The following is a 25,120-nucleotide window of genomic DNA, read 5'->3' on the forward strand; positions in this document are numbered from 1 at the left end:
AGATCAATAGGGAAAAGATTTATTATGTGTGTGAGGGCATCAGTTCTGCGAACTTAGGCGCCACCCCAAAAGGGCTATTAATTGTGAACCTCTCCAAAATAGTCTGTACAGCCTACCCGTTCCTTCCCATAACTAACCGTCTCAGAAGCCCCAAGGCTCTTGCGCCTCGCTGTTATTTCTAAGCCTCCCAGTACAGATCATAGGAGAAACCTTTCTGGGCTCTTTTATCTCTCGGAGTGACCAGGGCATTCCCTGGGCCTTTAGTCCCTCCCTTTAGTTACAAACCTGTTTCTGTGTTGGTCTCCCCCGAAGCCGTCATTTCCATCTTCTTTCCCGTACCCCTGAAGTGACAGCACATTCAATGGCTGACTGTCCTCTACTGTGGCTTCCCTCTGCCTCTGCCCAGGATACTCCCTCCTCCAGAGCAAGTGCCACTGCCTCTCATCCTTGTTACACATTAAAACTCTTCCCAGCAAACTCTTACTTTTATACAGGGGTGGGGTGTTCTGTGTTGGGTGGGGGGGTGTGGTAGGGGTACGATACTTTCAGTAAATGGTCCCTAATAGATTCATAATACAATGTGCTAAGTGATACTTAAAATGCATGCTGCCTGCCCCTGTGCTCTTCCATACGAGGTACGGCTAGCTCTGAGATAACAATGGCTGGCATGTTTGTGCTTGTGCTACTCCCACCATCCCAGAATTCAACTTACTATACCACTGCATTCTAATATCACACATAAATGACGTATCACTGTGTTTGGAAGCACACTCAAACCGATGCACACTTATTCACAAACAGGGACTGTGTGGGTATTCCAGATCTATGAGCTAGCCTATGATTACTTACTAAGACTGGCTCTCTGCCTCTCATCCATCACATCTTTGCAGAGGTCTGGTGAGGAGGAAATGGGTTATTATAGAGAGAGCAGTTAGGCCAGAGAACGTTCTCAACACAGATCAGCCCCCCCCCCATGACCTGTCTGTGCCCAGCCGTCTGACTTTTCAGTGAGTCCTCATCACTGGTCTGTCAGGCTTCTCATAATTCTTCCTAACCCTGCATGAGATGCTATTTCAGAGTGATAGATGTCAAGGGAGGAAGAGAGGAGATTGCAGTTGTGTGGGATGTCCAGGAAGGGGTTCCAGAACCAATCTGTAATAATGTCTTTATTAATCTGGGTAGCCAGTGGCAGATACTGTGTTAACCTACACACGTGTACAAATTTAATTTGCAACATTGTGCAATTTCAGGTAAGCAGACAATTCAGGTGTGCAGCCAGTGTTTACCACTTAGCACTGAGGTGCCTTCTCTCCTGGGAGGGTTGGGGTGAGCCTCATTGTTTCCCACTGAAATTCTCAGTGGAGAATGGGCTTCTGTGGCCCAGGCAGAAGGCTTGGCTTCAGGGCAGACGTGCACACAGCTTGTTGTTGAGCTGATGTGGCCTTTCTGTTTTTCTGAGGCGTAACTAGAGCTGCATTTTATCTTTTTTAATATCTCAGCCAGAAAAGCTTATAGCCACTGCAGGCACATGAATTTTTCATGCTGAGACGAGCAGAAGGCTTTGCGAGCTTCATCCGGTCTCCCTGGTTGACAGTGACGCTTCCTGCCCACTACTTGCCAGGCTGGTGTTCTGTTTCATGGATGCCCATTGCTCCTGTACAGTTATCGAGGCGTGTTTGAAAGTAAAGCATTTCATTTCAGTTTAATAACTGGGGATAAACGGCCTAAGAAGTTTCAAAGGACATAACAAATTCTTACTAATCCAAATTCAAATCCACCCAAAGCCCCTTGGGAAATGAGCAGTGTTGTCTGTTGAGTGGGCATGCGGAGGTGGCCAGATGCAGTCCATACTGCCCATGGAAAGATGTGCAATGTGGAAAACTACACAGAATTGCAGGCCTTGTGGACAAGGGAAGGTTCCTTCTAACTAAGGGGAGGCTTGGGATTCTTACAAATGCTGGTCGCTAATTCATCAGGCATCTATACTAGGCGTTACTATGGGCTTCCGCACAAGTGCAATTCTTTGTGCTCCAAAGCTGAGGCATAGAGAGATGGAAATCTGAGCCAAACTGGAACATATGAAAAGCTTGCATGAGAGAGCAGTATCACCTCCATCTCAGTTAAGCCAGCTGCCACATGTATTTAATACTAGCCCCAGGGTATGGGAGGGGCTGTGCCCCTTTCCGTTTCCGGCGAAGCTCCAGCCTGGGGTACCTGTAAGTGGCCATGTGTGTGATGGGAGCTCACATCTGCTGCATGATCTAATGGGGCCATGCAGGATGCTGCTTTAGTAACAAACCAAGAGCAGCAACCAAGAGACCAGAAGAAAGAGGGGCTGCTGGGTAGGCTGTTAGCATGGGATGATGGGAATCTTAAAGGCGGGATTCTCGGTGTTTAGTGGCCTTCCGTGGCCATTCTGAGGTAGCAGGGTGTGCAAAAGGAGAATCATGTATGACTTGACGGGTCTTGTATTACAGCTTCACTAATGCTACTTGCCAGTGACTAAGTGAGGTAAAAGGCTCCAGGAAGAAGACCCAAGGGTCCGTTGTCGCCTGCTGATCGGGCATCCAAGTGGATGTATTAGATAGGCAGTTAGACGTGTACATCTATGTTTTAGGAGTAGGCTCTGGGTTAAGGTGTCCATTTAGAACTTTTTTGAAGTGATAAGACTTGAGATCCCAAAGCAGTAAGCATACATAGGAAATAACAAAGCCCCAGAGACAGGGGAGGCTGGCCAGCATGGTGAGGTCAGACAGATGTGAAGACGGTGGAGAGGAGCAGCCCGAGGTGGAGGACCATCAAGGAAGTGTGAGAGCCTGGAAGACAGGACGGAAGGTGTTTCACAGGGTAGCAGTTGCTGTGTGTATGTCTGTGTGCTCCTTGGCACTACGTTCCGTAAGGCTGCTCTCAGTTTATAGATTTGAAAGCAACAGCTAGAAGGAAAATCCATTCCTAAAGAGAAGGCAAATACCTATTGTGTTGCCAGCTAGGGTAGCAAGCACGGAAGTTTTTGTTGTCATTGCTTTGGTTTTTAAGCCAGACAGTAAAGTAGCAAGCTGGTTAAATACCAAAACTGTACTCAAACACAGATCTGTCTTATCCAAGCATGCAAGCTTTGTACTTAGAGACGGTTTTTATATAAAAAAGAGTTTTGCAAGTGCTGCTTTACAGACCTAGGGTGTAAACAAAATAAAGGAATCAAGATCAGTGTGAAGAAAGAAATGAATGTGCTAGAACATTTGAGGTTTATTCCAAGACTGAGGTGGGTTTTTTTTTGGGGGGGGGAGGTGGTTTTGAGCGTTTTTGTTTTTTGTTTGTTTGTTTGTTTTGTTTTGTTTTGTTTTCTAGACAAGGTTTCCTGGTGTAGCTCTAGCTGTCCTGGAACTCGCTCTGTAGACCAAGCTGGCCTCCAACTCACATAGATCCGCCTGCCTCTGTCTCCAGAATTCTGGTATCACAGGTGTGTGCCATTCATGCCTGGCTCTTCATAGTTTCTTAATTGCTGGAGAATGCACTAAGGAAACAGGAACCCTTTAGAGAGAGGGGGCCCAGTGGTCAGCTTTCAGAGGGGCCAGCACTGTGACACATAACCGTCCCACACCTCTTCTTTGCCTCTTTTTTAGATCATGTACAAAATGAGGAGAACTATGCACAAGTCCTGGATAAGTTTGGAAGTAATTTTTTAAGTAGAGACAACCCTGACCTTGGCACCGCTTTCGTCAAGTTTTCCACGCTTACAAAGGAACTGTCCACGCTGCTGAAAAATCTGGTAAGTCTCCTCGTATACTGCGAAGCATAAGTGTGCCTCCCCCTGCACTCGGACAATAAGTCATTGCTGCCCTGCCTCAGCCCAGCCTCAGCCCCGGGAGTGAGAAGTAAAATAAAAATGGCAGACCGAGCAGTACTGTGGGGCCATCGTTTCTCACAAGTCTCAGGGTAAATTTCTGTCCTGTCCTTTAGCCCAGCACTAGCAGGGCGGATTCATTAAAGGGAGAGAAACGGCCTGGCTGTCCTGTGTCCTACCACTGCCACTGTGTTAAGATATCTCTTCTCAGCTTTTGTTTCTGGGGTTTTCTTTTTTCCTTTTATTGGAAATATTTTCCCCACATCGTATACCCTGATTGTGGTTCCCCCCCCCCAACCCTCCCAGTCCCTCCCCTCCTCCCCTCCTCCCCTCCCGTCAGGGTCCACTCCCTTTATGTCTCATTAGAAAGCAAACATGCTTCTAAAGGATGATAGTAAAACACGGTGAAACAAAACCTAACGTGCCATTGCAGTAGGACAGAACAAACGCAAGGCAAGGAGCCCAAGAAACAAAATAGATTCAAAGACCCACGCCACGTGCTCACACGCTCAGGAATCCCATAAAAATACTAACCTGGAAGCCACAGTACATGTGCAAAGGGCCAGGAGGGTAAAAAGAGAGGGGAAAAAATACATGTATATGCAGACTTAAAGTAAGAGGTGTAAATGGGGCTGGGGAGGGAGGGAAAAGCAGGACATGGCATCATCAGGCAAGGAGCCTCCTGAGGTGCCACTGAGCTTGCTTTCCATTGGCCATCTACTGCTGGGCATGGGGCTGCCCTTAGGAGTGGTTTGTTCCCCAGTGAAACTCCCTTAGAGGAAAATAAGCTTTCATTTGTAAGTGGTCATCACCTGTAGACGGCTTCTGTGTTAGGGATCAGGGCGTGTGTCCACTTCCCCTTTCTGGGTTAGGGCCCCATCTGACGCAGACCGGTGTAGGCCCTGTGCGTACAGCTGTGTGTGTGTGGGGGGGGGTTAGCCAATGAAAAGAGTGATGAAGCTTTTACTGCCAAACATGCACTGAGGATACACCCTGCCTGTGCCGTATCTCACTTGTATGAAGATAGCTATAGCTGCAAATCTTGATTCTTGAAATAATGAACCTGCCTTAATTCCTTTCAACATATCCTTTCAACACCTCCCTCCCCGCCCCCCCCCACACACACACAAACAACTGCCTTCAGGAAAAATGTTTTAAGGTTTAAGGAACGTGGATGGAAGGAAGAATCCTAAAACATAAGGTCTTTAGAGAATGTTGACCCAGGAAGGCAGACACAGGTTTTGTTTGCCAGGCACTGTGTCTGGGCATCACCGTATCTTAACTGCGTTCACACCACTGGGCTCAATTAAGCCTGTGTGTGATTGGTTTGGTGAACTAAGAACGCTTAAGAACTGTCACATTTGCGCTCGATTTGATTTAATCGGGAATCACCTAAGTCTTAAGAGGCAGGAGACTGAGCACAGCAAGGTGATTTGTTGCCGTATTTTCCTCCGTATTTATGTCCCGGAGGAGAGGCATCACATCCCCTCCTGCCTCCCCAGCATTGCACTCCTGCATCCTCTGAGAATCTGGGCCCTACATTCATGCCCTCACTATCTGTCACATGGGTTTCGGTGGCCTTGGGTGGCAACCCTGTCATAAATCCATTTGATGCAAACAGCTTGAAAAGCCTTCCTGCAATCTGTTAACCCGAGTATTTGACCAGTGAAAATGCTTCTTTTTTCCCTTGTATTAAAAACAGGGATGTGTTTGTTTTCCTGACAGTTTAATTTTAATTGGTGGTTTATGCCATTGAATAAGTCATAAATAATAAATCATATAACCTGAAAAAAAAAAGACATTGCATATACAATACTTTGTCTTTTCAAGAGCTGGAAAAAAGACAACGTGAACATAAGGCTTAATGTCGCTGTACTTTCTGTCTTTACAAGCCTGTGATGGTCTTTACCTGTTCTCTTAGACTATTTGACTCTCGTTCCCTCTTCCTTCTGGGTATTGCTTGCCACTTGCTGGGCTGGGGTGGCTTACAGGGCAGCAATCGTGAGGGCTCAGGGCTGATAGTAGGAAGGGAAGGGAAGCAAGACTCACCCTCACTTTGGTAATAACCGCCTGAGAACCCAGGAAGCTTTTCCCAGAGCTCCAGCTTGTCCCTGGGTAGCACACGTTCCACAAGAGCAAATGTGCTTTGACACTAGTCAGGGGCCGTCACCCGCAGAGTTCCCATACCAGTCTGTCCTATTTGTTTAGTACCACACAGGTTGCTGCTCAACTGTGTCTACATGTACAAGACAGTGTAGCAGACCTGTGGTCCTGTAATATGTCTGTGCGTGCGCATATAAAATCTGATGGTGGTGAAGGCCTTGCTGTGTGGTAAATGTGAAACCCACCAGACTCATCTTCCTAGCTGGTGGCTGTCCTGGGACAAGCCCAGCCCACACAGGGGTGGGGCTTGAGGGTTACAGTTTTGCTCCAGCCACCTGATCTCTGATCCACCAGGGAGCCAGGTGTCCTGGCTCTAAGCGCTGCCACCACACCGTGGTGACCTTCACCGTGCCCTCCCAAACTGAAGCGAACCTTCCCTTCCTTAAGCACTTTTCTGGCTGTACCGTGTCTCTGTGACAAGGAAAGCAACCACTGCTGTGCTCACGTGAGTGCGGTACCGTCAATGACCTAGCTGCCTGTGTTAGTATTGGGAGCCACCCTGAGGGTGCCAAGCACACAGAGCCCGTGTGGGATGTGTTTTCACACTGCTCGGAAGGACGCAGCCTAGCCCCGCCCTCTGCCTCTGCCTCTGCCTCTGCCTCTGCCTCTGCCCTGACTGTTGCTTCCACTGTATTGCCCCTGCTGTCCTAGCTTCTGCTTATTGTCTCTGCCAAGCTAAAGTGCTGGGCCAGCTGCCCCCTGGGTGCACTCAGTCCCAGTGGATTGTTTTCTTTCCTTTTGTTTGTTTTTGCTTGTTTGGGGGGGGGGTGTTGCTTTTTGCTTTGTTTTGTTTTGTTTGCTACGCCCTCTCTCCTTCATAGAAACAAGTCTGAGGTAAACAAAACGAAATTGTTGGCGACCTAATTTATTGCACTAAGAAAATAAAAATAAATATTCTCCATTTGAAGATGGTGATGGCATTCCCGGTAAGGGGCCATGGAATGGTCATGTTCACTGCAGTTGGTGCAGGGCACATGGTCACTCTTCTGGGCTGGCTTTGCTGGCTTTGCATGCCCTCGGACCTGCCAGTGGCCTTGATTTTATTCCCACAGCTTCACTGTGCATTGCCCTGACAGCTGCTGCTGCAGAGCTTGGGCCCAGGCTTTTCCTGGAAGCTTGCTGGGATGACGGCACCTTCCTTAGACCTGTGTGCAGAGACGCAGTTGCTGCTTGTTATGGGAGAGACAGAAAAGCCTGCAAGAACTGGAGGCCTGTAGGTCTAGTCACTTGTCATCATGTTGTCAGCGTCTAGATTCTAATAAAATGATACATGAGCTCTTGTTGCTGGGGAAGCTGAAGTAAACAGGGCCTCTCTCTACTGCATTCTCCAATTTTTGTGAGTTGAAATTTTTCAAAATATAAACCAAAGTCTCCAGCATTAAATCGCAGTCTGCTAAAGCGTCACCATGTAAAAATTCCATTGTAAAAGAAATGTACAGGGCCACAGTCCGTTGGTCTCTGTTGTGCCCTGAGGTGGCTGGGGTGTGGCCTTCAGCTTGTTTGCTCTGAGCTTCCCTAGGTTTTGTGAGCTGGTTTCCCTCCTGGTGAATTTCTGTCTCTAGCATCATTTATGTGGTGTTCAATCCGAGAAGACAGAAGTTGGTCTGTCTTCCTGAATGAAGGTGGTCTGTTTCTTTAGCTTTCTTTTCTCTAGGAAATGCTGCCTCTTAGTGGTGAGGAAGGAGAGAAATATGTCCTTGTTTGCCTGAAGAGGGTTCAAAGACAAGGCTCCCAGCAGCTGCTTCCCTGTAAGCCCAGAGAGATACTTGGTTTCTTCACCCGAGCCTCTGCTGTGGAAACATTTTCAGAAGCGCGTGAAGCACCTATGTAGCATGTGCTGTTTCCGTGGCGTATGGGTACCTCCCATACCTCTTACCTGTGGCCGTTAACACTGGTATGTTAGTGAGAAGGACTTGTTTTACAGTGCCCTTTCTTACGTGTGTGTGTGTGTGTGTCCACCGAAAGGAAAGCAGCCACCTGGTTGTGTGCTGGACGGTGCTGGCTGGTCCCACGACCCTAGCAAAGGCAGGGAAGCATCTACAGAGCATCAAGTACACTTAAAGTCCCCAAGCTGCAAAACTGTGCTGGGGAGAGACCCTCCGTGGTCAGAGGACACCACGTGCCACGCCCTCGGTCAGTGCTGCGGTGGGTCTCATCCAGGCAGAGCTCTTGGCGCTCCTGGGTCTCCTCTGCCTTTGCCTTTGCAAACGGTGTCGTTTAGCAGTGTGAGGGCAGTTACTGCTTCAGACCTGCTGGAGCCAAGCAGAAAGTTCCACAGCTGCAGAGCACTTCCTGTTTACAGTTCCTGACAGCAGAATGGTGTGGTTTGGGGGAAGGATTGTTTTTTTGTTTTGTTTTCATTTTTAATTTTCTTTCTCTCCAAGCGAAAATAGCTGAAAACAGGCATGGGATCCTGATTTGAGAAATTTTCTTTGAAATGTTTTAAAGAGTAGAGAGGATAGTGAAAGCTGCTGGAGCCCTGAACTCTAGTGCATCTTTGAAGAACTCATCATTTTACTATTTAAATTAAAATATAATCACACCATCTTCCCTTTGCTCCCTTCAACCTCTCCCATGCCCTGGCCCCCTTGATCCCTCCCAAACTCATGGCCTCTGTTTCATTGTTGGTATTACGTGCGTGTGTGGTGTGTGTTTGTGTGTGTGTGTGCGTGTGTGAGTGCGTGCGTGTTTTTGTGTGTGTGTGTGTGTGTGTGTGTGTGTGTGGCCTGCCCAGCCTATTTAGTGTTGCTCATGTGTATGTGATTTCAGGGCTGACCACTTGGTATTGGGTACCCACTGAGGGACTCATTCCTGAGGACACTGCTCCCCACTTTGAGCAGCCCCTCGTTGCCCCTAGTCCTTAGTCTAGAAGTAAGGACCCGAGGTTCCCCTTCCACATTGGCATGACTGTTGGAGTTAGAGCGAGTTCAGGTCTTGTTTAGGTAGCCATGTTACTGAGGTGTGGTAGGTGACGCTTCCCTGTCATTTCTAGAGGACATAATTCACAGCAGATTTCTTTGTCCTCTGACTCATAATCTTTCCATCCCCTCTTTGGCAATGATCCGTGAGCAGTAGGTGAGCTGTAGATGACCTGTTGGCTCTCCACAGAATGAAAATATGTAACGAGAAAGTATGCCATGCCTCCCCCATGCTCTGATGTGACTCGTGACCAGTTAGGGTTTGGGGACATCGTGTTAAGTGAGGTCTGTCCATGTGGGTGGGGCTTGATGAGCAAGGGGGAAAGTATTTGGGGTGTTTTGTTTTGACTGTAATGGTTACATGTGTTTACTATAATAAAATGGAATTGTGGGAAAAGATCAAAAATAAAGATTATTACATAATTTTAGTGCCTGGCATTTTAATGTAATATCCCTTTGAACAGTTTTGTACATTCAGATACAGATATTGATAGTTTACATATGCAAGAGTCTAGTACATATATCTTATGTTATGTCCTAAATCCTTACAGTTAGATAACCTAACGATTCAGGGTCTGTGCTTTAGATGAGTGGCCGGGTGGGTACCATGTCCTCTAATGCCTCCAAGGTTCCTGCAGGTGATGCTTGTCATTGACCAGTATTCCCTGTGCAGTGAGACATTGAGCCTCAGGATGAAAAGTCAGTCAGAGACCAGAATGAATCCCACTCCCAGTCAGAGCTCATCAGTGAAATGCAGTCCGTCACGGTGGAGTCGGCTGCCGGTGAAAATAAGTACCATATATTTGTTTCAGAAGCTTTTTGAATTTTTCTTGTCGTTGTGTTGTTTTACAAGCCTGTTCACCCTGTGTGACATCGAAATAAAACCGGAAAGTCATTTTCACAGGCTACATAGTGTATCTTATATACTGGGCCATAACTAATGGCTTGAAATTTTCTCTCACCAGTGCATAGTTGCTGTATAATAATAAATATATCCAGGGTACAGAAGTTGTGTGTAATCCCGGCTGAATTTTAAAGTAGCACAAGCAAGCTATTGTACATTAAAAATAGTTCAAATAGAAATTGAAATATTGGTTGGTGAGTAGGATTGAGTTTTCAGCCTATAAAATTTACATGTGGGAGGTCACACTTTTCATCAAGAGTGTTCACACTGTGTGATTATGGAGTGATCCTCAACTCCAGGTATACTCACTAAACAGCATCTGGAACTAGGAGAGACATGCTGTAAAGCCGTGTCCACATGAGAGGAAGGAGGACGGGATAGAACCTACTCACTCGTTAGGCGAGGTGTGGACAGAGTCACTTGAAAGGGTCACTGTAGTGCTTTTTTTTTTTTTTTTTTTTTTTTTTTTTTTTTTTCCTGCCTATAGTCTCACGTATTTAATACTAGCCACTCTGGACAGTAGAAAGAGATCCTGTCTCTAAATTAATGAAATAATTGATGAATTAGTCTGGTCTCACCCTGAGAGCCTTTAAGCCAGTAACATTGCTATTATTTTTTGTGGTTGACTTTTGCTTTGTCAAAGTTTGTATTTCTAGTGTCCTGGCGATATGTTCTGCATTGATTCAGGCACTTTGAATGTCATATGAGGACAGGTTAGTATCTGCCACGGAAGTGAGTGGGTGTAGTAAAAGCTAGTTTCCTCCTCCTGTCAAGTCTTCTGAAGGAATCTAGTTCAGAGTAAGAAGAAATCAGAGACTAAGGCACACAGCAGCTCCTCGGCCAGGTCGGGAATGGCAGGAGAAACGAGGCCAACTAGGCTTATTAAGAATTTTCACAATGCTCTTGCTTGCTCTGGGGGCCCAGAAAATCTGGGGGAAGATTACTTGGTTAGTACTCGGTCAGCATTACCTCCTGGCATCTTTCCCACCTCATTGGCCCCCTGGACCAGTCCTTGGTAGCTGCAGAGAACCACATCTACTGACTGTAAGAGCTCTTCACACCTGGAGTCTCCTCTGCAGCTCACTGCATTGCCTCTGAAAATGCGTGTTCTCACCAGCATAGATTTGCCATTAAGTTAGAAGTCACATTGACTGAAAAGCAACTAAGGCAGTGGCGCAGACAGTAACTTTCTGTTTGCGTGCCCTTTGTCCTGCACGCCCCTGGAGTTCTTTCCCCTAGCCCAGACCTCTCTGTAGGTGCCTGGGGAAAAGCAAATGCAGATGTTGCCCTTGGCGCTGAGAACTCCTTGAAGCTCTGGCTGGCAGCCCCGCCTCTGACCCTTTACCTGCTCCCTTGCTTTCCCATTTTTTCCTACCAGGAATGAACTCTTCCCGAGATTTTTCTCCTTCTCTCTAACTGCTTCAGATTAAATATTGCTTTGGATTCCTCTGGGGAATGCTGCCTAGGTCTCTCTTGACTCAGCACTGACCTCAGACAGGGTTGGCTGCCCTTCACACCTGACTGCCGATAGATACAGGGCCCTTCCTGTGGGCCGATGTCAGCAGCACTGGACACAGGTTATCAAGGCGAGCGTGGCTGTTTCGGGTCCACTTGCATGTGAACCGTCAGAGCCTTGGGCTGGGTATGCCCTGCCTAACTCCACAGAGTGGCCATGCACAGTGTGTCTGTGCCCCTGTCTAGGAACAGGAGCATCGAGTGGGTGAGATGGGAAACTTAACCCCATGCCTTGTTCTTTGGTGAGAGCTCTACTGTAAGAAGCCCTGCTGTTTCTCAAGGAGACTTGCAGTGCTCGTTTGTATGCTAGAAGCCTGGACACATGACACTGAAGAGCCTTGACTAATTCAGTGACTCTGAACCTTACTTCACTGGCTTCCACACATAAGACACATGAACTTCCAGTTGAACCACTTTGAGAAGGGCTAACTCAGAAATCTCGTGGTCAGGTGACCCTTGTTTTACTTGTGTTTATTCCTAATTCCTTTCTGCTTCTCCCCTTCTGGAATTCATTTCTAATTATATTTAATGTATGGCCATGATGGTTTTCCAGCCAGTCGTTTCTTATCCTCTCTGTTTTACACTGTCCTTTGGTCTCTTATGAAGACATGAAGAAAGGACCTGTTCATCCAGTCTGCATGCAGGTAGTCTTACTTCATCTGCCTTTCCACTGACTCACCATGGAAAGGTGTGAGAGCGGGCAGAACTCGTGTGACTTCAGAGATGTCTGCTTCACAAGCTGGGTCCTCAGAGGCAGACCACTCATTTTTCTCGCTCGCCCATTGAGAGAACAGGGGTGTCCCATCTTCACACTACTGGGACCCTTGTTTTGAGGTACAGATATTTAGTGGCTATTTATGAGAGTTGGGTTTTTTTGTTTGTTTGTTTGTTTTTAAGCTGGCAGAAACCATTTCCCTTAAAAGAGGCACTAAATAGCAGGGGTTTACATTGCCTGCTACAGTGAGGTCAGAATGGAAGTTAAAGACAGTACTAAGAATACAGACTTTCTGACGTGTTCCTCAGCTCAGCGACTTTTACCAGGTACCCACTATATGCCAGGCTCTGTGGTAGGCAAGGCTGTCCCTTTCTGTGCTGTGACTTTGCGCCTTCTCCTGTGTCTGGTTGGGGGCCTCCTCTTCTTTCCAGCTCCGCCCCAGGCTAGTTGTCCTGCCGTGGGGTGAGATGGAAAGGGAACCAGTGCCTTGCTTTCCCCCCTGGAGGAGATATTAAACCCAACCATCGTTTGCTTAAATTAGACAGAGTGTACTTGCATTGTTTTAAGTTCAGGATTTCATATCCCCTTAAGCTCCCACACTGCCCCTTTTCTTTGCATAATGTTTCCAGGAAAATTGGAATCCCTCCTGAATTCAGTCTTTTCAGATGCTATCTGCATGCATATGGTGTACGTACGTACGTTGGGTTTTCCAGCTTTCCCTAGAGCAACCTTTGACCTCTCTTCCATCTTCAGGTCAGTTGCACCTGAGACGATAGGCAAGTCGATTTCCACTCTGGCTGGAGGCGTCCCCTCCTTTAGAGGAATTTGGATTTTCTACTGTATGTTCATTTCACTTCAAGAACTTTCTAAGACTTGGGCCATTGGGCTCCATCCTCAAGAGGGTCTGGTTAGTTAGATTTGGGTCCATTTCTGAGGCGTTTCCTCGCAGCCCTCAGAGTGCTAGGACACACTTGTGGAGCCACCTGCACCAGCCGTCTGGAATTTCCTCGTGCCATGGGAAAGCTGACCCTCCCTCCCCCTCAAATTGACTACCATGTTGTTTTTGCTTTTAGATGCTGATCTGGTTTGTAACTTGCATTAACGATCAAATGTTTTCTTGGTCTCACAGGCCTGCAATCTTAATTACTCTGAAAGTTGAAGCATGGAGATTTAGGTTTAGCACCCTATCTGGACCCTGTCTTTAAAAAGAAAAACCAAAAAACAAAAACAAAAGAAAGTAAAAGGAGAGATGAAGACTGGTGGGTGCATAGTATGCATAAAGGAGAGACAGAGAGTAGTGGGCGCATAGCATGCAGAAAGGAGAGACAGAGAGTAGTGGGCGCATAGCATGCAGAAAGGAGAGACAGAGAGTAGTGGGCGCATAGCATGCAGAAAGGAGAGACAGAGAGTAGTGGGCGCATAGCATGCAGAAAGGAGAGACAGAGAGTAGTGGGCGCATAGCATGCAGAAAGGAGAGACAGAGAGTAGTGGGCGCATAGCATGCAGAAAGCGTAGAACCCACCCTCAGTCTTAAATAAGCAGGCAAGCACTGGATGGGCTGTGCGTGTGCTTCTGTGGTACCTTCCCTAGGAAAAAAGTAACCATTCATTGTTGCAAACTTGGAAAACAGAAGAGACAAGATGATGATAAGAATCACCAGTAAGCTTCTTATTCAGACATCTTTCTTGTGTGTAAATTTAAAATTAATAATCTCTTGAGACAGTGTCAGGTCTGTGATGCAGTGTTTCATAGCCTGAGTTTTCACCTATTTATGCATTTTGAAAATGTGTTCTATTTTGTATGCTGCAGCGGAGCTGGCTACGGCCTTTTATAACGGCCCTGTCATGCCCTCATTACCACCAGAGATCCTCTGCAGAGCCCAGAGCTGTGGCATGCCTTTCTTACATTCCTCCTATAATTTACTTAGTTTCCTATTTTGAACTTTGCATTGTTTCACTCTCTAGAACAGAATACTTGAGATCTGTCTGCATCCTGTGATTCCGTCTTGCCTCTTTATTGGTGTTCATCTATAACTTTTGTTTGAACCAGCTAAGAAGTAAAGTGCATGCATCCCAAGGCGCCGGCAGTCCTAGCGGCTTGTTAGCTCGCTCTGATCAGATTAAGAACCCCACACTGAAGGGGTTCGGGAACCACGGCCAGTGACTGAGGAGCTGAAGACAGATGGTGGCTCCTAGTGGAGGGCCAATCAGTTGTCTTTAAGGCTGTGTGGCTCCTGCTAAGTCAGCCATGCTCCAGTGAATGAATGGTTTCACACCCTAAAGAATATAGGCAGCAAAAGTTGAAGTCATTGGGTTATTAAGTTTATTTCTAAAAAAGGAGAAAGAGGAAGAAAGGAGACACAAAGTTGGAGGTGGGAGAGGATCTGGGACCATTTTAAGGGGGAAGATTTGTAAGGGAATAAAGCTAAAATAACACAAGAAAACCACTCTCCCTGAGGGAGCTTATACTCTCCGAGAAGGGTGTTACACAGCTCCTCAGGTTTTGTAGTTCGTAGAGATCTTAACAGAAAGTCTAGAATGTTGATGGGACTTAGGATTCGGCCCTTCTACCACTTCTAGCTTAGTGACAAACTGATGGATGGTGGTTCCTGTGTCACTCTGTTGGGACATGACCCAGCCTGACCTCTTGTAATGGTCTCAGTCAGCCATGGTTTTGACCCATTGAGTCTGAGGTTTTCCCCTACTGTGTCTACTTGTATCCTAGTAACTCTCTCAGGCAGAGAGGACACTAACTAAATGGTAGATCTGGAAAGCGACACCCACAGCCACAGTTGTCAGGCAAAGCCTGACGGCCTCTGGGTAGAGGGGCCCCTGGATCTGCCACTTGCAGCCTTATTCTAGGAGCAGTTTGAATGCCTTTTCTGACAGGGGAGCTGTCAGAACTGGGTATGGGGCAAGGGAAGAGGTTGGCAGGGCCAGACCTAAACTTGGGGATATGAGTTTGACTCTAGTTATCAGGAAGCAGTAATGGGTTTCAGACAGGAAAGTGATGTGGCCTGGTTGTCACTTTAAACGATGATAGCAAGACAGGAAATGAGAATGGCCTTTAGGGCAAAGTGGCCTTCGCTAACAACCTGGACATCTGTGTCATTCATGCTTTGGCCTCGGTCAAGTTACTTAACCTCTCTGAGCTTGCATCCCCGTTAATGTAGTGAGACTAAGACCCATTTCATAGAGCTCTCTGACCCCATTACCTAACTTTAGATAGCACAGGCTAAGTGCAGTTCCCCCCCCCCCCATCATTTTAATCAACAGTTCCATTCGGCTGTGCTGCCTAGGTGATGCGTAGCGCAATGGGACGCAGTGTTATTTTAAGAGATGTCCTCGAAGGATGACCAGAGAAACCGTCCATGGGGTTTTCGAATAGCGGGCGTGTGGTGCAGGACTTAGAAGCAGTAGAGTCCTGGTGCCTGCCATTGGTACCCTCTCCTTCCCACTACTGTGCCGCTTTCCAAATGTGTGTGTTTTAAAACCATCGAGGACAGCAAACCCAGTTGTGTCTGATGGAGCCCGTCTCCTGCTTAGTTAGCATTTTACATGGGTTTCAGCCCGTGGAACGCAGCTCACATGAGTCCCTCCAGAGAACAGGGACTTGTCATTTGCACCTCGCGAGAGGAGACCAGGCCTCGGAAAGGGTAAGCGTGAGTGACTTGCCCAGGGGTACACACAGCTAAGTGTGGTAAGGTCAGCCTGGTCTACAAAGCAAGTTCCTGGACAGCCAGAACTGTTACACAGAGAAACCCTGTCGAGGGTGGTGAAGGGGACACCTCTCTTCTGGAGGTAGAAATACCCGCAACCAATGAGCAAATCCTCCTTGCTTCCCCCTACTGCTTATGCAAACAAACAAACAAAAAAAAATTTAAGACATGATTCTAATCTAATGTCCATAATGGCAGATGGCAGTTGTCCGTTACATGTATATTGTATAATTTTAGTTTCCATTTATATTGTATAATTTTAGTTTTTGAGGCAGTTTGATATCTATTGACTTCAAAGCTACACCCCATGTCTCCTGTTTAAACAAGGTGCTACTTACAGCTTTGTGCGGCTGTCCTCACGGGCAGCTGCTGCCCCACAGAGTCGTATGAATGAACTGGTTTGGTTCAAGTTCACCGTTACAGGAAGGGAAACGGCTCGGAAGCTGAGTCTGCTGATTTTCCCATTACTGCGCTCAACATACACAAGGCTGTATCATGGCAGGGATGCACTTTAGAAAGGGAACAGGAAGGGGCCTGGCCCCAGGTGCCCTCCTTCCTTCACCAGCTCCCAGCAATGCCATCATCAAGATTGGTCCATTCGCAGTCCATTTGTACCCGGAAGCGCCGGCTTAGACACATGAAAGGGCGTGCACTTACTTTCTAACCAGTCAGGTCGATAGAAGTAGACATCAAATAGAGGAATCGCCCGTGTTTTGGTAGCATGAGTGGGTTAGAGCAGTACCTGATGGGCTCCCTCCTTTCCCTCCCCAGACCATATGCACTGGTACTGGCTAGTCGAACGGAATGCTGGGACACCGAAGAGATTAAACAGTCAGTCACAGTAACGATGGCCACATGCATCTACGAGTCTTCTCTTTGTCACAGCGTTCTGGAAAGCAGCCTAGCGGCAAAACTCTCTCTAAAGTTTCTTCTCTCGTTGTGTTCTCTTTTAATGTAGTTAGCACATAGAGTGATGGGTCTCACTGTGACATTTTCATACACAAATGTATCGTCATATTTTGGTTTCCGTTGCATCCCCCTACCATCCCGCCCGGTGTCCCCTCTTCATCGGTCCCTTTTCTCTCCCACGTGGTCCCTTCTTGTGTTCCCAGGTCACATATGGTCCGTCACACCCTATTGTCTCCTCTCCTTTTAGAACTTTTTCTCTCTTCCTACTGCCTGCCCCTTTTTACCTGAAAGTGAACTGTGTGCGTGCGTGCGTGTGTGTGTGTGTGTGTGTGTGTGTGTGTGTGTGTGTGCGCGCGTCTGGGGGGGAGAGAGGGAAAGAGAGAGGGTATGTGTGTGGGAGGTGTTGCATGTGTTTAAATCTAGAGCCCATGTGGGAATGAAAGCACAATATTTGTCTTTCCAAGGCTGGCGTATTTCACTTAGCATGATGATCTCCAGGCACCCACCCAAATAACTTTAAGATTTTTGGTAACTGCCTAGGGTGTGAAGGAGTTAACACTCTAGACAGAAAACCTAATTTATACCAGGGAATTGCCGATTTAACTGCGGGAGCCGGCTCATTATTTTAATTGGATTTTCCAAAGTGTTGAGTAAGTCAGCAGATTTGCGTTAGGTTTGCTTTGAGAGAAATTGTTTCTTTTCCTGCGGGGGAGGAGAGAGAACCAAGGGGCAGTGGGGAAAGCCTGTCAGAATTAGCTCCAGGTGACGAAACAAGCAAATTAATGTCCTCGTTAATTAACACAGCCTTGTGTGCATGTAGGAAGGCCCATTTGTGGACCTGGGCTGCTGGCCTTTCCAGTGGGCAGCACGCCAGGGCACAGCTCTAAGTCCAGCTGGGGGCTTGGGTTGGGCACTGTGGCCTGCGCTGTCCCTGTCCACCTGTTGGGGCCATCCCAAGGGCATACCTTCGGAAAGAAGGGATGAGTAATGCCTCAGTAGACAGATAAGCAAGATGGTGTCTTCTGGAAACCGTATGAAGGGGTTAAAAAGTCAAAACAGAACATATGTGTTTCCGTACACAGGAGGGGATGTTTTTACGTGTGTCATCCTCGGGTGGGATTGTGATAGATCATTGGTATAATGTCTGTCAGATCAGAGCAGTTTACGAGTAATAAGTGGCCATTTGTCAAAGCGTGTATTAGTTATAATTGTATTTAATAAGTCGCTTTTTATTTCTGCCTCCTTGTCCAACTTCCTCCGACTCCAGGGTAGGGTTTGAAGTGTGGACCGGCAGGGGACAGCCCCTTTATAAGGAGTAGCCATTTGTTAGGAACCTACATGTTTACTGCAATCACGATCATTAAGTTCACAAGCCACGAGTGGCTGACGAGTGGCAAAGGAAGGCTGTCCCCCCCACAGTGCTGGGATCCTGTGTGGATTGCCCTGCGATTGCCTGGGTGGCAGCTCTTCACAATTTGCCAGCACTTGCTTGGGTTGTGATGACTTCTGAAATACTAAGAAAACAAAAATACCGGAAGAGTCCGGAATCCTAAGACTAAACTCATGTAATTCGCCTCTGTCCTGGAGAAACACACTCAGGTGTTTGGTGGAACGGATGTTCTCTCCATTCAGATTTCCAAAACAGAAACAGAACAGTGTGCGCTCCAGTGTTGCTTCTAACTTCCCCTCTTCTCTGCGCCTCCCCGCTGACTCAGGCAGCTCCCAGCTGCCAGTCACTAACAGAGGGGCCTTTCCTGGGAAGAGCTGGTAAATCTCCTGTGGCCTTTTCCTGAGCTCAGTCACTGGGAAAACCCAGATCCCTAATATATAATGCCTTGTACGTTTGTTTCTTATTATTCCCCAAGAATACGTGTGCAGCTGCCCACAAAGAAATTCTTAACTCTTGGGGTTTTCCGTTAGTGCAGCGCCTCAGCCCAACCTAACCACAATGATGACATTGACTCCTCCGTGAGGCCAGTGCATAGTTTCTGGAGAAATTCATTCTCCAGAGGAACGTTCACCTTTAGCAGAAACTGCAGGTTTCACAATTGTGTTGTGTCATAATGTTGCCTTCTTGTCAAGGTACCAGCAAGCTTCCGTTCCTGTTTCGTTCACCAAGGGTTGGAGATTTGATGAACGCTGTGCCTTAGGACGGAATATTGAAATGTGCTTTTCACTGCTGTTTTTCACCGTTTTTTCAAATACTGGGGGGGGGGTTGTTTTGTTTTGTTTTGTTTTTGTTTTTAGTGCACTTTTGAACGTGTATGCGAATGTGTGTGTGCGTGTTTGCATATGCATACCCGTTGTGTGCGTGTTTGCATATGCATACCCATGCATCTGCCTAAGCTGTCGTTCCTCAGATGCTGTCTGTCTTGCTTGTGGAGGCTAGGACTGTCTCATTAGCCCAGGGCTCAGCTGGTGGTTGGTCATGGAACTCCAGGGAATCCCCTGTCTCCTACTCCCCAGTGCTAGTCACAAGTGTGGCCACCAGACAGAGCTGCCTTTTGGTTTTTGGAGGTTTTTTTGGTTTTGTTTTTGGACCTTTGTGTTTTAGTTTGGTTTTTGTTTCTGCCATGGGTCCTGGCATCTAACCCAATAGGACCTCATGCTTGCAAGGTAAGCATTTACCCACCAAGCTGTCTACCTCCCCAGCCCTTTAAATAACAGGGATAATGATGGAAATGAGGAGAGCCCTCCCCCTGCATCACCCGGCACAGTGTCCCCCCCCCCGCACCCCACCGGTGCCAGCAGGTTGCTGTGTTTCTTTAGAAATGTTGCCTGTGTGCAGCCTTTGCCCCACCTTTTCAAAAGTCGGTCCTGCCCACTGTAAGTACTTTTTGCTCCCCAGTGTATCACAACATAAAGGAGATTCTCGTAAGTTGCATAGTTTCCCGAGCCAGGCTCGTTGGTGGGCACTTGGATCCCGTGGGTGTGAGCAGCCCTGGAGGAGCACCTTGTGCACACAGTGATGCTTTCATACCTTCTGCCAGCCCTGCTGGAGGGGGCACTTCCGCGCGCTACAGCACTCAGGTTTGGGGCATAAAATCACGGGCACACAGATCCCGGTGTCAGGGAGTGTGTGTGCACTACGGAGATGCACAGTAAACACATGAGCAGGCGAACATCCACACAAGTGGTGGAGGGTGCCAATTTCCTTGAGGAAAGTTGGTGCCAGGATGGTCACGGCAGAAAGGAGGGTGCTGACTTGATTACTGAAGAATTAAGTCGGCCCTAACATCCCCCATCATCGACACTATCTCCTAAGAGCCTAAGATGATAAGAGGGTGCTGGGGGCTTGCACCTCCAGAATGAAATCCAGAGCTAAGGGCAAAGCATCTCTCCAGTTTCTTGCCCAAGGCCAGTGGTTCCCAGCCTTTTTTCTTTTTGAGGGCTGCAATCATAAATTCTAAGTGGTCTTTTGCTCTGTTTTCTAAAATCGTTATTGTGGATTCGTGTAGACAGAGTCAGGGTCTGCTTGCTACACAGAACTGTATCTGTATCTCCGGTGGCAAAGTCACAGAGACAGAATTGCCTTGGCAGGAATCCTCCGCCCTCTGGTGGTGCACACTGGAAGACCTCCCTCCAATGAAGAGATCTTGGGAGTCAGCGAAGAATGCTCAGATGTTGCATGTCCTAGAGCTGGTGGGAATCCCAAGGTGTGAGCACCAGGGAGGGGGCACTGAGAGACGGCAGAAGCCAGAGGACGGGCCTTCTCTTCCCTGCCCTTCTGCCCTCGCTGCCTGATTCATAGCTGGTGTCCACAGCCTTTCAAAGAAATAGGCACGCTTGCAGCACTTGCCAGGTACCTGTAAGCCATTGGCTTACTCCATCATGAGCTGTGGACAGTAGGGCACAGTCCCTCTACTCAAGTGTCAGCACCAGGCCATCGGACAGCATCTCTTCCTGCCTGCGTATCGTGTGGCTCCTCAGTGTTCAGTGAAGACAGGGTGGATAAGTGAACACGCTAACAAATGCACACTTACATGGGAGAAAAGTTTCTTAAAGGAGGAGATCCCCAGATGGATCTGTACTGTGGCTCTGCGGAGCTCTGCAAGCTCAGGCCTCCCTGGGAATCACCGGGGTCGTGTTGGCTCTGTTTTAAACCGTCCTTCGGCTGTCTGCTGCTTCCCTCCAGCTGGGCAGGAGCTCCGCAGAGCAGCAGGAAGCCTGTCCCTCCCCCAAACCTTTAAAGGTTTGTTTTAGCTGAGTGTCGTGGCTCGTGCCTGGCAACATGCAATCCTAGCACACAGGAAGCTGAGGCGGAAAGATTGTGAATTCAAGGCCAGCCTGGGCTACATTAGCCAGAGCTGTCTCAAAAGATAATAATAGCTGACTGAGGATACAGCTATGAGCAGGACAGTCGAGGTAGGTCCCTGGTGTCACCGAGCATCTGCTGTCATGCAGGAGACAGGAGAGATACAATAGCAGACACGGTGCGTGTTGTGTGAGTACAAAAAGGGATAGCGGAAGCCGGTTGCACACTTGCCCTCCGCATTGTTGACAGGCAGCCGAAGCAGAGTCAAACGGGGAGTTGCAATTGTGGCAGAGGTTCCCCCGAATTGTGCTGGGATGAGTGGCAGTCGTCTGTGCCCGTGTGTGCGTGCTCGGGCGTCAGAGCGCCTACAGCTGCGGCCCTGCACGTCACTCTCCCGTCCTCGGTTCTGCAGCTGCAGTGTGGGGATTTGTGCCATGCATACGCAGTGCACACACAATAGAAACACAGCTCTTCCCTGAGCCCTGGGTAGGTGACCCAACAGCAATAGGCTTCGCTGTTCGTTCCGTCGTGCGTTCTTTCTTTGTTAACTGTCTCCCATCTTTTCTTGATTTTGATTTTTCAGCTCCAGGGTCTGAGCCACAATGTGATCTTCACCTTGGATTCCCTGTTAAAAGGAGACCTAAAGGGGGTCAAAGGAGTAAGTGGTCAGAAATTGTTATTTTCGCTGTCGTTATGTGAAAGGATTGGGTTTGTTGGGGGTGTTTTTTCTTCCGCTTTTACAATCATTCTAGTAATTGTATTTGAAAATCCCTGAACATTTTCAGCATGAGATAAATACCTTGTGAAGCGGTCTTTAGAAAAAGTATGCCACTTCACATAGCGACTGGGAACTAGGTTAGGCGTGTCCAGAAAACTCGGTAGCTCCTCCGTGGGCAGGGGCGACGCTGGGCCCCAGTCCGTCCTGCACCGGTGGGGTTTTCATGGGCCAGGCTTTCAGAACCTCAGGGTCCTGCTTCTTTGACAGGACCAGGAGAGCTCACCCGCCCTGCCCCGCCTCTCGGGTTTCTGTGCAAGTGCAGTTTCAGATCTTCATAAAGGAAGCTGGTTCTGCTCAGATGTTCTTTCGCTTGTTTATTTGAGGAAAGATGAGTGGCAGTTTTCATTTTCTCCTTTTCTCTTCCCAAAGGATCTCAAGAAGCCATTTGACAAAGCCTGGAAAGATTATGAGACGAAGTTGTGAGTCGTGGTTTGTTCTCTTTGTTTGTTTTATTGTCATTGTCACGAGTTTCATAAGAAGTAAGTTGAGAACAGTTTGTCTCCTTAAGGGCTGAGAAGTGAGTGTGCCGATCTAGTTCAAAAAGGGGGCACACAATTATCCCATCACTCTGGAGGCTAACGGCCCTGTGCTTGTTACTCTGAGAGACAGGGGGGATAGGAAAAGATGTCTGTTTTAGAAGCTATGTAAACATAAGTTTGCATAATGAAGCCATTTCTGTGGACAGCGGTAGCAGCAGAGTGAGAGGCGGAACAGAAAAACTTGGGGACCCAGGGTGTTTTGCTCAAAGTGCATTTGTAAAACTTCTGTGACAGTGTACCACTGAAGAAGCACCACCTTAGGAACAGTCCTAACTGTGTGTGGACGGTTAAAATGCAACTGAAGCCGGACGGTCTTTAATCCCAGCACTCGGGAGGCAGAGGCAGGCGGATCTTTGTGAGTTTGAGGCCAGCCGGGTCTACAGATCGAGTGCCAGGGCTGGCTCCAAAACAAATACAGAGAAACCAAATAATAATAATAATAATAATAATAATAATAATAATAATAATAATAAATAAATAAATGCTGCTTGGATTCACTAGGATTGAACCCAAGGTCATGCACTCTAAACCAAGCTACATCCCCATTCAAAATCGGTGTTTCTGAGTGGAAGATAACGAGAGTTTCCATTTGTCTTCCATACACAGTTGCCCCATAAGCACAGCCCCCTCACCCCAATAGGGTACATGGAATGCATTTGATGCACCCATACTGGCACATCGTCACCAGGGTCAAGCTCGCACTGAGGTCCACACTTGGGGTTGTGCAGCAGCCACCTTTTTTTCTTTTTCTTTTCTTTCTTTCTTTCTTTTTTTTTTTTTTTTTTTTTTTTTTTTTTTTTAAGTGGCATCTGTTTTAATTACAGTGCAAAAATTGAGAAGGAGAAAAGAGAGCATGCAAAACAGCACGGGATGATCCGCACAGAGATAACCGGGGCCGAGATCGCAGAAGAGATGGAGAAGGAACGGCGCCTCTTTCAGCTCCAGATGTGTGAGGTAAGAGCAGCCCTGGCCTCCTCCCCCATCAGTCAGCAGACAAGGGTTGGTGCTTGCAGGAGGATGGACTGTTTCCTAAGGAATCTAATCTCCCTTTTTCTCCAAGCCCTTTGGGATCCGCCATTGCACTGTAGTCTCATGTTTGGGGCCTTGGTCCTATAGAACTCTTTAAGCCAAAACAGGATTCACTGGTGAGAACTTTGTTGTTGCCTGTGAGTGACTGGGGAAGGGAGTCCTGTGGGAGGTAACAGTGGTAGCTATTACAACTTAGGAGCACGTGGTGGTTTTATTTTAAAGCATGGATTCAGCTTGAGTGACGGTTTAAGTGAAGCTGTCCAATAAGAACGTCTGAGCTCATGGGAAAATGCAGTAAAAAGCATGCCGCCTTTGACTTAGAGCTGTGGTTCTCAAACTGAATTCCCACCAAAGCCTGTACCCCTTGAGGTGCGTGCACACTCATTATAAAGCACCTTGAGCAATGGAGATGTTTTCCAGCTTGTAGAATACAATGGAGAATATGTAATTTTTCTCCTGAGTTTTTGTCTATTTGTTTGTTTTCTTTTTTCCTTTTGTATTTCCTTTTCTTCCTCATAAACCTTTAGCTCCTTGACCTTTTCTGTTACGAATCTTCCTGACATTACAACAAGTAAGCAGCACAGTCTCGAAGATTCTGGCCAGTGATAAAATCACAGGCAGTGCCGTGTGGTCAGCTGCATCAACTCATCTTTATTCCTTTTCTCGAACTTGCTTCTTTTTAATAGAGATTTCTTCTGATTCATCTCCTCGTGTAAAATTTCAGCATGTTGTAGAACATTCTTGAAGAGACCACTGCCCCACCTGTTTTCTGCAGAGAACAGTCTGTCCTTCAGGACTATGTTAATCTAAGTTTGAGATCCACTGCACCAAGGGGAAGCAATCCACTTCCGTGCAGTGCCTATGCTGCGTTTCGTTCATGCTTGTGTAGTAAACTAACCGTAAGACCTTGGCAAACGCTAACACTGAATGCGTTTGTGCACACTGACTGTCCCAGCGGCCTTCCCCAAACAGAGCTCACCTACTTGCGCAGGTTTGAGAGCGGTGTTCTCCCCCATGAACTTGAGAGCCGCGTCTGGAGTTGCCAACATAAAATTCTGCTTTCTTCCAACAGTATCTCATCAAAGTCAATGAGATCAAGACCAGGAAGGGTGTGGACCTACTGCAGAACCTTATAAAGTATTACCACGCGCAGTGCAAGTAAGTTATAAAGTATTACCACACACAGTGCAAGTAAGTTAGTTATAAAGTATTACCACACTCAGTGCCAGTAAGTTAGTTATAAAGTATTACCATGCGCAGTGCAAGTAAGTTAATTATAAAGTATTACCACACTCAGTGCGAGTAAGTTAGTTATAAAGTATTACCACACTCAGTGCCAGTAAGTTAGTTATAAAGTATTACCATGCGCAGTGCAAGTAAGTTAATTATAAAGTATTACCACACACAGTGCGAGTAAGTTAGTTATAAAGTATTACCACGCGCAGTACAAGTACATTATAAACAGTATCACCACGAGCAGTGTGAGTAAGTGTGGCGTCACTTGCCTGCGGTTGTCGTCAGTAGGCCCCTTCGGTTCATTGTGCATTACTCTCCCTGTCTCGATTCTCTTTCATTTAGTGACTATTGATAGTAAGGCAGATGTCTTGAACTATGTAACATTGCAGTGTACAACAGACAACTCAAGCGATCCATGTCTTCCTCCACTGCTGATGCTAAGCACTTGTCACCAAGGCCATTCTGTTGACTCCGCCCCTCCCCATACACCTGTTATGTCATGTCCCTGTTAGTTTTACCATCCCTTTACTCCCAAGGTCTCTCGGTGAGGGTTCATTACCTAAATGTTACCGCTTGGGGAATTTCAAATGCTTAGCA

At 47.3% G+C, this 25,120-nt stretch overlaps 1 protein-coding gene across 3 annotated transcripts in view; it reads left to right on the forward strand.

Annotated features, from left to right (window-relative positions):
• Window positions 1-25,120, forward strand: part of Asap1 (ArfGAP with SH3 domain, ankyrin repeat and PH domain 1) — a 259,627-nt gene that overhangs the window by 159,812 nt on the left and 74,695 nt on the right. For all 3 annotated transcript variants that reach the window (XM_051202528.1, XM_051202529.1, XM_051202530.1), the window contains 5 exons: window positions 3,624-3,769; window positions 21,525-21,599; window positions 22,089-22,138; window positions 23,083-23,212; window positions 24,360-24,445. In XM_051202528.1, coding sequence (XP_051058485.1) covers window positions 3,624-3,769; window positions 21,525-21,599; window positions 22,089-22,138; window positions 23,083-23,212; window positions 24,360-24,445 — 487 coding nt within the window. The remainder of the gene's footprint in view (window positions 1-3,623; window positions 3,770-21,524; window positions 21,600-22,088; window positions 22,139-23,082; window positions 23,213-24,359; window positions 24,446-25,120) is intronic.

The sequence above is a fragment of the Phodopus roborovskii genome, unplaced genomic scaffold (genome assembly GCF_943737965.1).
Source record: "Phodopus roborovskii unplaced genomic scaffold, PHOROB, whole genome shotgun sequence".
In the NCBI taxonomy this organism is placed as follows: Eukaryota; Metazoa; Chordata; class Mammalia; order Rodentia; family Cricetidae; genus Phodopus; species Phodopus roborovskii.